At 40.3% G+C, this 12,516-nt stretch overlaps 2 protein-coding genes across 2 annotated transcripts in view; one reads left to right on the top strand and one right to left on the bottom strand.

The window, feature by feature from the left end:
* Window positions 1–1,068, top strand: part of LOC107725718 (ATP-binding cassette, sub-family E (OABP), member 1) — a 22,090-nt gene extending 21,022 nt beyond the window's left edge. The window contains exon 15 of the mRNA XM_016535098.1: window positions 555–1,068. Coding sequence (XP_016390584.1) covers window positions 555–602 — 48 coding nt within the window. The 3' untranslated portion in view covers window positions 603–1,068. The remainder of the gene's footprint in view (window positions 1–554) is intronic.
* Window positions 1,069–1,543: 475 nt separating this feature from the next.
* On the bottom strand, window positions 1,544–12,516 carry LOC107725717 (OTU domain-containing protein 4-like). Its single transcript, XM_016535097.1, has 16 exons — window positions 12,017–12,516; window positions 10,703–10,786; window positions 10,540–10,590; window positions 10,294–10,340; window positions 8,919–8,982; window positions 8,704–8,824; window positions 8,548–8,612; window positions 8,093–8,187; window positions 7,770–7,885; window positions 7,443–7,687; window positions 7,256–7,340; window positions 6,891–6,946; window positions 4,564–5,461; window positions 4,233–4,409; window positions 3,430–3,470; window positions 1,544–3,327 (listed from the first exon to the last, which is right to left on the bottom strand). The coding sequence occupies exons 1-16, from the start codon at window positions 12,170–12,172 to the stop codon at window positions 2,224–2,226; spliced, it is 3,405 nt and encodes a 1,134-aa protein (XP_016390583.1). The 5' UTR covers window positions 12,173–12,516; the 3' UTR covers window positions 1,544–2,223.

Here is a 12,516-nt window from a genome sequence, read left to right as displayed (position 1 = left end):
AATATGTCACTAATGTTAATCAAACAACAAAACAGCTATAACAAAGATTAATCTAAATGTAATTCATATAGTGAACACAATGCAGTGTTATTTTACACTTAATTATTACATTTCTGTACCTGAATACTACGGTTTATATTATCTATGCTTGTAAATGGTGTATTTTTATTTTTTTTTTACTGTTTGTTCACTTGCCTTTAATCATGTTTGAACTTTCTCAGACTATAGTTATTGCTGTGGTATATGAAGAAGTACTTGGTGTATGGAAAGCAAAGTTACAATGATATAAAATTAGTGTCGTTAATCTGACAAGATGCGCGTTAAATATCGCATGCGATTTATCGTGCAGCCCTAATTGCGACCATCTCAAAGCCTAGTGAGCCTCTTGGCTAGACAGCATTTTTGGGCCTCCTAATAGGGGTTTCATACTTCTGAACCTCCATAAATGCTGTCGAAATTGTTGGCTTATTTGATGGTCTTGATATAGTGTCAGTATGTGGCCATTAGCTTTGTACCTGTTAATTAAAAACCTGTTTTCTGCTTTCGTCTTTAAGGATGTGGAACAAAAGAAGAGTGGAAACTACTTCTTCCTGGATGACTGAAGGTCCTATTTCACAGAATTCCATAAATTTAGCCGCTTAATATGACATCAGACCAGCGAACGCTGGCATTGTGGACTTATATGTTTACTGAATTATCACCATCACCACTTCAAACATACAGCTCTGTTCCTCTCCTCTTGGCCATTGGTATGATTCCACAAAGAGACGAGATGGATCCTCTGAGATGAGGAGAGGACATTATTTGAGAATAAAACCTTGACAAATGTATGTTTTTGGGTGAATTATCGTTATTAACAACTGAAGTTCGTTCTGGTCACAAAGTGGTGCGAACCAATTTACACATGCCAAACATGCAACTGTATGTTTTGAATAAAATATTTGAATCATGTTACACGATGTGTTACATACTAAATAACCGGATTTCTCAAGATTAGGCTTTTGCCTTCGGCAGTCTTGTGAAGATGCAACTGTAACCGTTCGATATTAAAACGCACTACCAGCTACACAAAACCTGTTGTGTCAATGATATTGGGTGACAAGTCTGTGCAGTGCAGAGATTGTTTTGGAATAAACTGACTTTAAATAGAAAGACTGCAACTGAGGAAGGTTGGCTTGTATTTGGTGTCGCAACTACATATTTCAGTATATACTTCCCTTACATGAAGGGAATTGCAGTTAAAATTAACTTGATGTTCTTTAGCTCTTGTTTGTTGTCCAAACTACATCTTTCTGTATGTACTTTATTTCCTCTGATAAGAGAGCATATTTGACACAAATAAAAACAAAAGGCTCTGAGGAACATGTAGTCCAGTCAAGCAAATGGGAGTTGTACTTGCATGTCTATTGCCTAAATATATTAATTAAAGGGAACTGCAACTGTAAAATGAAAAGACAAGATAGTCTTAGGCTTTTTATTTCATGTAAAAATGGAAAAACAACAACTGCGAAAGATATTCTTAAATCTTTTATTTGTTTGGTGTTAAAACCACATCTTTGGATCAGAAATGTATTTTATTACAGGCATTTGGCATCAACATTCATTCAGCAGATACCCCAGAACCCTGTGGGGGGATGATGGTGCGCAATAAAGGTGCAGTCAGAAACTCGATCAAAACCAAATTTTCAACAACAAAAAAAGAAAAAGCAAACCTTGACAAAAAGGCACTTTCCTGCGTCCGGTGATATGATTACACCATTAATTTAACTGAATTGTTTACGAGCTTTTCAGGAAAAATCTGACTTTTAGGACAGTCCTCTGAGAACCAGTCTAAAAAATACCCACGTTAAAAGATGTAAATAAAGATTTCAGTGTTTACAGGAAGTGCACATAGATCTGATAAGTTGTATACATTCAAAATCAATATAAAACCAATATTTTTTCCCTTTTGCTGTGCATGTAGGAACAAGAAAACAAAAATATTTATAAGATTTTATTACCTATGCAAACAATTACATTTTTACAGGGGTTTAGTGAAATAGGAACAGGTGAAACGGTTGCTTTACTTTTAATCAATGTGGGGAGAGAAAATGCCAGAAAACAGTTAAAAGCATTGTATACATTACTAATCAATATAATTTACCAAAAGCCACCCAGAAACTCAAAACAACAAATTTTGTGTATCTGATATCGTAAACCAAAAAAAATGGTGTATATCCAGCATCACAGATATGGTAACTGCATCTCTACTCTTGGCCCTGCACCTCGTCTCACATAATTTCTGTAGAATGACTGTTCATCTTGTCTGCCTCGGCCAGAATAATCTTTCCAGCCACGATGGCTCCTGCCTCGATATCCTCCTCTGTCATCTTGGCCACGTCTTCCTCCACCCCTGTAGGACTGGCTGTAAAAGGACTGAGTGGTGCTGAGATCCACATTGTGAAACTCCATCTCTTCCACCGACCACTTATCATTAGGAGAATAAGGGTGAATGGAGCGAGAAGGGTCTTCTGCAATAAGACCAGCATGAAGGCTCTTTGGGAAGAGTCCCCCTTGTTTTCCTAAGTTCCCATTGGTTAAATGGGTCAATCCTGCCATGTCTCCTTGCAGTGGGCCAATCTGAAAAGGTTGTGCAACAGGACAATGTCCACTAAAGGGTGGAGGTTCCATCGTGGCCACTGAAACGGGAATGTCTAAAGGCTTGTAATCACCACCACTCAAATGAGGTTGGCCTCCAGGAAAGCCAGCGGTATTCTGCAAGGACCCAAACTGGGGGTTCACAGACCTCTGGCCATTCCCTTGACCTCTGTCCACTGTTGGAGGAACAAACGGCAAGAAATCCATCCGGCCATGAGGGCCATGGTTTAAGGCTTCAAGAGGCATTGGAAGTGGCATACGGTGGTAACTAACAGATGACGGCGGATACATCTGATTCCCAGGGGGTGGATAGGGTGGTGCTGAAAACTGCATTGGAGGGTACGATCCAGCATAGGTACTTAGACCAGAGGAAGCTGGCCAGGCCATTGGTGGCCTTGGTGGCAGCGGCATCGGAATGGATACAGGGTGATCATTGTACGCTCCCAACTCTATGGGACCAACAGGGCCGCTACCAGATGCTACAGGTGCAACAGGAGCATGGCTGTCCAATGAGGTGTCAGGGATGGAGCTCAAATTCCGAGGAGGAGAAGGGTTTTCTGGTTGCCATGAAGTCACGGTGGGGTTAGCAGGAGAGTCCGAGGAAGGAGGAGGCCCTCTAAGGTGCATCTGATAGGCTTGGTTTAGCGCACCCAGATAAACGATGGGAGGAAACATCGGCTGAGAGTATGCCTGAGGAAATTGGGAGTACATTACACTTCTATGTAATTCCATAAACAGTAATAGTCTTTAATAAAGCAACAAATGCAAAGAAGAGTTCTCAAAACAGTGTACCTTGACACCAAGGTTGAAGAAGAACCTGAGGATATTGATATCTGAAATAATACAGAACGCATTTCAAAAATTAAAATCATTATGAGGAAGACAGACTAAATAAACTTGAATAATGGGTTATATTTGAGAGGATATCTTAAATGTTAACTCGTGCTGAAACTGACAGACTAGAAAGGGTGGCATTAGGGCTGCACGATAAATTTAAAATAAACCGCACACGATTTGTTATGCGCAGCTTGTCAGTGAAGTATGGTTGAATGCTGCTGCATCTAAAAGCCAGAGGGCGCTCTCGTGCAGAAACTCCAAATATTCCCCGCAGAAGTACCACCATAACATGCGTAGTTCCAGGAAATGCCTATGGGCATCTTTCTATCACTGTTCTTCAAACCTTCTCAGGTATTTTCATGATAATAAAGTATATTTATAATGATGATATTTGACGAGTGTTGCTTTTACAAATGCACATTATAGGCGACTCAAACTTGTAGTGATTTCAGACAGAGCAGCACTTCCTACTGATCAAAGAGCCGTGCTTCACGGACATGCTGCGCATAAAAACATAATCACAGCCTTTGCGATATCATAATTGCACACTAGACAGGTCGATTTACGCGAGATTTAGTGTTAATCGCGATTTATCGTGCAGCCCTAGATGGCATAGCAACAAAGACAACAAACAGCTTAAACAAGTACAATTTGCCTGAATATCTAACAATTGGCTGCAAGAATCAACAATGTTGTGGTAGAAGGGAAAGTTTTTTTTTTATATACAGTACACAATGGATCACTAGGGTCTTTATTACCTTGCGGTAGGTCTTCTCCTGTTTGGGAGAAGGAATAGGGGGGCAGCGGTTCCACCTCTCCCTTCTCGTTTTTGGGGAACCCTGGATAAACTGGGTCCTGAAGGAGCTGAGACCATTGGACATGAGGATAGGGGAGTTGTTGGGGTTGGGATGGGAGCTCAGGAGCAGGTGCTACACCTGAAGGAAAAGAGAAGTTCTGTGAGAACTCTCATGGAACTTTGATCAACTGCGTTTACTAGAAAGTCAATATTTACAACAATTTTACTTCTGAAATAAGACCCATTTCAAACAATGCTACGTCCGAAATTGAACTTCATTATACAAAACTTACCAGAGGCAGGCATGGCTTTTTCACAGGGTCGTGGATCTGATGAGTTGAATGAGGACTGAGGCAAGTCTGGGGGTGGAGCATGGGCAGGACCAGAGGAAGGAGAGATGGAGGTGGGAGGATCATAGGAAAGAGGGATTGGTGTCACAGTAGTATGAGGGTCTACAGTTTTTTCGCCAATTGGTGGACCACTGCTTGCATCAATGGGAAGGGTGGTAGAAGATGGATCTGGGGCATCTAACATAGGGGCAGGAACTTGAGCTAGGGCAGAAACAGGTATTGCAGAGGCTGGTATACATGGTGGAGCGGAAATAGAAGCTGGTGGGGCGGTTTGAATGGACGGGGTTGGTTCAACAGAGGCACGTGGGACTAAGCCAGAAGGGGCCAGAGTAGTTTGAGTTAGGATAGCAGCAGGTACTTGGACAGGGGTGATTTGAGATGCAACCGAGCTAATCTGAGATGGTGTTTGAGTGGGCTGGGAATTAAGATCAGGAATGGGCAGAACTACGGTAGGCACTGGGACAGTTTGTGATGAGGGTTGGGTAGGTTTCGGTGCAGGCATAGATTGAATAGTGGCAGGGGTGGTACCAGAGACCGCTCCTGCCACAGAGATGGACTGTGATGGGGCTGAAGTGGACACCGGAGCAAACTGACTGCTGTCAGGGCTTCGAGCAGAGCTAGCCTTAGGTGGGATAGGGGTCTTTTTAACTGCCTCAGGAGCAGACTGATTAGGACCAAGGGCTTTAGCAGATTCAGACTGAGATGAAGATGGGGCTTTTTGGGGGTCAGATGAGACAATAACAGCAGGAGGTGGAGAAGGAGAGGCAGGGATGGGTTTCTCTTGTACTTTCTCTTTTATTGTTGACGAAGATTTCTGCCCTGGTTCCTCAGAAACCTTTATCTAGAATGGAGTATAAACCAGTGGCTGGTTAGTTCAAAACAACTTAGATTAACATGGAAGGGGCTAGATACATTGCAGTGGTTCTCAACTTTCTCAAACCTTCCCGCAGAGTTTAGTTCCAACCTTGATCAAACTGACCTGCCTGTAATTTTTCTAGTAATCCTGAAGAACTTGATTAGCTGGTTCAGGTGTGTTTGATTATGTTTGGAGCTAAACTTTGTCTCGAGGAAAGTGGACCTCGAGAGCCAGAGTTAAGAACCCCTGATATATTGCTTGCTTTGTTGCCATGCACGTGGACATGGTGAGAAGCAGCGATTCCCAAACCTGGTCCTACAGTACCCCTTAAAAATACACATTTCGGAGGTCTTTTTCATCTGACAACCATTTCAGGCTTTGAAGTCTCTACTGTTGAGGTGATGAGTTGAATCTGATGTGATGGATTAGGGAGACATACAAAATGTGCAGGGTTGGGGGTAGTCCAGGACCAGGGTTGGGGGTAGTCCAGGACCAGGGTTGGGAAACACAGGTGTGAAGGACTACAACACTTTCTAGAGTACTTGGTTTTGGCAGAACCTAAAAGGCATAATATCTACAGCATGGGTGTCCAATCCTGCTCCTGAAGGGCCAACATCCTGCAAGGTTTAGCTCCAACACACTTGCCTGTAAAGTCTTCTACACACTGCACGATTTTCAGCTGTCCCAGACGAAAGATTGTCATCGTGAAACAATCGTGGCGATTTCTGTGATCATGGCTCCTAAACAGTGGTCCTATGTCGAACAGTGAGAGAGGTTCAAAGACGGCCGTTTTCAGTCTTGTGACCAAAGATAGCCTATGATCATTTTCTGACAGTGTCAGAAATTCAGCATGATCATCGCACAGTGTGTTTGCTGCTACGACCCACGTTTACTGACCAGCCAATAAAAATGCCACATGAAATCAATGCGACAAAGCGCTATAACATAAAACTACTTACCTCAAGCTTTTATCCCCTCCTCTTTCGCCGCTTCCACTTTTTTTCAGCACACATAAAAATGACAACTGCCAAACTGATTCATCATGCTCTTTTTGTTTACCACTAGGGCATGCTGATGACATTTTATTCTTCTATAGTAACGTGCGTCGTAGCCTACGAGTCAATAGGCGTCATCATCGTACAGTCTGCATACATGTCGTACCCGAGTTTATCAGATCCATGTCGCACAGTGTGATTTGCAATGATCTTTGCAAAAATCGTGTAGCGTGTAGAAGGCTTACGTTTATAATGAGTCTAAAGACCTTGATTACCTGCTTCAGGTGCGTTTAATTAGGGTTGGAGCTTAACTCTTCAGGACAGTGGCCATTCAGGTACAGGATTGGACATCCTTGGTCTACAGTTTAAATAAAGACAAGTCTGACTCCGTCTAGTCTGCTGTTCTCTGTGTAACTTACCCCATGTTTTTCTTCAGTGGCGCTCTTCTGTCTCTGTACAGGCCTCTGGGGTGTTTCTGAAAGCCAAAAAACAAAATAAACTTTAGGATAATGGTTAAACATGAATGAAAATATCATTAGCTAAATTATCGATGTAAAGGCAGTGCATTACGTTTTACAGAGATTTTTTCCTTTTAAACTTGGTTGAAAATGTCCGTCCATGCTACTGTAGATTTAAGTTCATGTATGAAGCATATGTATAAGTATACATTATAAAAAACACAAACAGACGTCAAGGTAGTTGACGTCAGTCATAAGCCCGGAGCTTCGTCGGCCTATCATGTTGGTGCATCTGGAAATAAAGGGGGCAGAGCTTCACCACTCACCCGTCTCTGAGATATGCTCCTTTTGGTCCTTCTTCCGGGAACCTCTCTTTTCCCCTCCTTTCTTTATGACTTCACTAGCAGTGGCCTGAATTCAAAAGTAAAAATGCATTTGTATCTTTGTTACCAAAAATTAAGTACTTGTGCACTTTTTGTGTTTCAAGTATAAATGTGTTTGCATTGGCTTCACCGTTTGGGGGCTTGTTCCCAGTGAGGGGAAGTTGTGCTCGTCTTTATGCAGAAGCTCCAAAATGGCGTTCTCCTCTTCTGGAAGCACACACACAGGACTTCTGTGCTGATCGGACCGTCTGAACTTGTTTTTTGTGTCATCTGAGGTGGCCTGCGGAGGCCAGGAGTGTTGCTTAAGCACACGACCGCTGGGTGCCGACTGAGATGGCATTTTGTTTGATCTCCGACTTCCTCTGCTCTCCCATTCTGCATAAAGAATCCGATGCGAACACTGAGCATGTGCGAGTTGATGTCATTCAAGTGTGTTTTTAATTTGGCAAGAACGTACCGGAGGACGTCTGTGTGCTGTTGTTTGGTGCACCATGTCTTTTGCCCTTTTCTGCCGTCTGCCATGACTGAGTCTCTTCAGATGGAAGACGCAAACTCAACAATGGCACAGTTTCTCTAAACACACAAGCAAGAGTGTTAGATGCAGTAGCAATTACATACTGCATATTTTAATATGCTAAATGAATTAGGTCATACTGCCGTTCCTTGCATACAGAAAATTCACATACTATGCACAGTATACATACTACTTTTTCAAAAATAGTAGTTAGTAGAGTCTATGAAAACACCTACACATATGTACAAACACATAAAAACACATACGGTTTGTTGAGTTCCCCAATAAACACAGTGACTGGCCCATTGTCAGGACTGACTTCCTGTACGTAAGCATTATAGAAGCGATTATTCAGCTGCACCTGAGAAAGATCCAGAAGAGAACAAAATCAAGACAGTTCCTATTTTAGATAATATATTTCATTTGGATAGCACTTTTCAGTAGCTCAAAGTGAACAAAAATATTCAGTAATTAAAATAGACAATTAAAAATAAAAACATGAAATCACGAATATATATAGTAAAATATCATAAGTGTCAAATTAATGAAAAAAAGAAATGGAAAGTGGCAATATATAATAAAAAATGAATAATAACATACACTACCGTTCAAAAAAGTTTGTGGTTGAAAGATCTAAAATTTTTGAACGGTAGTGTACCTGTATTAATCAAATGCAACTTTTCAAAAAAGTCTTTGAATGCTGTCAGCACATACTGCTAACCTTGCACTTATCACCGACAGAGTACTGCATTCCTGCGGCCATGCAGAAATCCCGCTGCTGCTGAACTAAATACACACACATTAGTTATTAAAAAATATTTTTCAAAGAAAATACGAACTAGATTTCAAAACAGTAACAAAAAAGTAGATGAAGTACTTCGTTTAGAACGGAGCCACACGTCATACTCCACGTTCCTGTAGAGGGCGGGGTTTAGGGACTTTTGCGCCTTAGTGGAGAGGTCACGCCCCCTTCCTCGAGAGTGGCCCCTCCCACGACCCTAAAGCGCAGATATAGAGTATCATCAAAAATATTGAAACACAGTGATATCAATCTTTAAGAGAAACAGATGTAAAAAAGAGAGAGAAAACCACCCTCTGCGGCGGTCTGACGTTCATCCCATTGGTTGGCTTTTCTCTGGGTTCACTGGACCTAGTAAGAACAAATACACCAACATATTACATTTTGGTGCATATTTCTGAGTGTAGAATAGTTCACCCAAAAATTTACATTTGCTGAAAATGTACTCCCCCTCAGGTCATGAAATATGTAGAGTTTGTTTTTTCATCAGATTTGGAGAAATGTAGCATTGCATCACTTGCTCAGCAATGGATGCTCTGCAGTGAACGGGTGCCGTCAGAATGAGAGCGGATAAAAACATCACAATAATCCACACCACTCCAGTCCATCAGTTAATGACTTGAGAAGCCAAAAGCTGTGTGTTTGTAAGAATCCATCGTTAAGATGTCACTTCTCACTAAAATATCCATAATATTTCTATTTCCAGTGAAAAAGTTATTTTGTCTGAATCAGTAGAGAAATCTGCGCAGATTACAAGTCAAAACAGTCCAAAATAGCACTAAACAAATATGTGGGTGGATTTTGATGTGAGAGGACAACAGGAGACTGCAGGAAGCGTTATTATGGATTATGGACTTGTATTTTGGCCAAGAAGCAACCATTAAAAAATAATTTTGCATCATATTTGATCCATCAGGCTTTTATGGCTCATATATTCTGATATAATGAGAATATGGAGGAAAAACAGCTCAGTTGTATTCAGAGGCCCAAATTGAGCAATATCAGTCGTCAATCAATATCTCCAATAATCTGTTTTAGTAAAATGAGATTGAAATGATCCAAACATATAATGCAATGCAATCCAGAATCAGATGACAGAAGGCATGTAGTAGATTGTGTGCAATGTGTTTTTCAGCAAAGTTTTGATCATGTTGATCATTTAGAGGCCTTTGCGTATCAAATATGATACAGTAGGCATTATAGGATGAATGGTCTTTTATTAAAAGTAATGCATGTCATGCTATTGTCATGAGGGGCATTTCAGAAAACGCTTGCATTCTAAATGAGTTTGATTCATGATTTGATAATCTTGTTGATGATATGATGGATTTTGCACTTCACAATTTGCATTGTAATCACTTTCCCTTCGGGATCGTCATTTATAGGAGCAAGAAAACTGACTGCATGACAAATCCGAATTAGATGTTTTTTTTCTGCCAATAAATCCCATTTGTGATCGAATTGATTCAAGTGAGCATAATGCACGACTGGCCACAGCTTCTCAAAAATCAATAACATGATTTTTATTGAAGCTACTTCATGAAGGCCGGCCATAAAAACCACTGTCCGACTGATTGAAGTATAATGGTAGACAAGACAGCAAACGTCATCACAGTTCATGCCTCAAAATATGCAGTTAAAATACGTAAATAAATGTAATATTCTTACTTATAGAGCTCAGCCAAAGCTGTGATCTCCACCTGTCCAACCCAGCTCTAAACGGACAGAGCAATATAAGGGGAAAAAAGAGAAAATGTCTACATTTTAATACTAAATAGTCTGTGCAATCAACCAAGCCAGAACTGAAAATGATGTTTTTAATGAGAAAGTGAAGTTTATCTGTGTTCAAGCTAAAGCATTTTGGATGAGAGCATCTGCATGCATGCACAATGTTTTGTTTATTCCATTTGTTACCTGAGGGTCCTGTAAATTCTCCAGGTATTTCTCAAAATTGCCTTCAATAAACTTCCAAAAACAAAGAAACCTTCGTTAATACACTTATGACATGCTCACAACGTGACTGTATAAATATGAAAACATATATATGAACGCAAAATGCATTTTTATGTAGTCTCACCAGCTCATAGGTAGATCGGTTCCGTCTCAGATAATCCACACAGGTCGCTCGCACCTGTGTGTGTAAACCCTGACAGTGCAACACCTGTCAATCAAACACACACCTGCTTCAGTCTGTGCACTTTATGTGTTATGAAACGATTTATACACATAATAAAACATGTCATGAGGCGTCGGCCTGAGTCAGATACATTCAATGCATTATACGCCACCATTCAGCTGTCACAACCCGGAAAAACAGGTTTATCAAAACATAAACAACTGAAAAAAATTCAAGTTTTAAATGCAGACTTCATGAGTGATGATTCAGCAATACCTTTATATAATATTAATTTTAAAAATAATAGTGCACGATTTATACACATAATAAAACATGTCATGAGGCGTCGGCCTGAGTCAGATACATTCAATGCATTATACGCCACCATTCAGCTGTCACAACCCGGAAAAACAGGTTTATCAAAACATAAACAACTGAAAAAAATTCAAGTTTTAAATGCAGACTTCATGAGTGATGATTCAGCAATACCTTTATATAATATTAATTTTAAAAATAATAATGCATATATATATATATATATATATATATAAAAATAACATTGATATTAATTCAAATTCACATCCAAAAGTCAATCGAACAGATTATCTATATCCTATAAGTATACAAAAATTCCTGAAACTACATAACTCAATATATGATGAATATTTATTATATTGATCTCACATCATTTGATATGATTATGAATGACAAAAAGATAGTCTCAAAACAAAGAAATTAGTCATTATTGCGAGGCATCTGATCAGGTATTAATGATCATTAAATAATTTACGAACCTGCATAATATTCGTAAAACGAATATTTTAATAACAATAACAACAATTCATATCACACCTTATGAGAGATTAAGTAAAACCCAACGAAAACGAAACTTAATGAAAATAGTTTATATTATTCACTTTATACAGTTTACAGATTAAATAGTGTTTTCTGTCGAAAAAAAAACGAGAACTGTGTAAATATTAGTGCATGTTAGCATAAGCTGCTAGTATGCTAAAGCTAATTAGCTATAAAAGTGGTTTTGACACAGCGTATAATGTTACAAACGGTAACATTTAGATAACAAGGGGTAAAAAACAGGGCAACAAGTGATTTTGTGTGACATTTTAGATAATTGAGTCACACGATGTGACGCTAAGGCGGATAAGGAAGTTTTAGATGCATTTAAATATCCATGATTTGTTGCCTGTGTTTGTGTTTCTAAACATTACAATCACGACATTTATTTGGGATTATGAAGACCAGGATCAGTCTGACCTGTTCTGCCACGGCCCTGAACAGACATGACCCATCCTTGGCGACCTTTTTGCGGTAAAAGCCCAGCGAGCGCAGGTACTCGTCCATGCGGCTCTCATGCGTCCTGTCACCGGCCAGCTGCTGCTGCGCGTCCGCCGATGCCGCCCGGAGCTCCATGATGATCCGCTCCCAACGATACAAATCACACTATATCTGAAGACAGGGTTTCCTTACCATCCCTGCACTCCGGTCTCTCGTGAAGGATCCTGAGGGACTGGATTTACTCGCTTTTTATTTCGCACAAAGGAAAGTTGGACAGTCAGGCGCGGCGCTTCCAGCAACATGCGCGTGCAATGCTGCAATATTTTATTCCAAGCGATCACCGGAGAGAGAAGCAGGTAAATGTGTAGATTTATGAAGGCATTAGGACACGATTGAGAAAATAAAAGGAGCTGAGTGAACGCTGGGAGATGTAGGCGGAAAAGAAAGTGAAACTACACACCCCATGCTGCATCTATATA

The sequence above is a fragment of the Sinocyclocheilus rhinocerous genome, unplaced genomic scaffold (genome assembly GCF_001515625.1).
Source record: "Sinocyclocheilus rhinocerous isolate Xijiao unplaced genomic scaffold, SAMN03320098_v1.1 scaffold1057, whole genome shotgun sequence".
Taxonomy (NCBI): Eukaryota; Metazoa; Chordata; class Actinopteri; order Cypriniformes; family Cyprinidae; genus Sinocyclocheilus; species Sinocyclocheilus rhinocerous.
Note: the sequence above shows the minus strand (reverse complement) of the source record. Positions and strands in the feature narration are given on the sequence as shown.

Coding starts and splice junctions, on each gene's coding strand:
- LOC107725717 (XM_016535097.1), bottom strand. CDS start 12,172: ATGGAGCTCCGGGCGGCATCGGCGGACGCGCAGCAGCAGCTGGCCGGT. Junction 10,591..10,702: donor ACCGATCTACCTATGAGCTG/GTGAGACTACAT, acceptor TGTTTTTGGAAG/TTTATTGAAGGCAATTTTGA. Junction 8,983..10,293: donor GCTTTGGCTGAGCTCTATAA/GTAAGAATATTA, acceptor TGTATTTGTTCT/TACTAGGTCCAGTGAACCCA.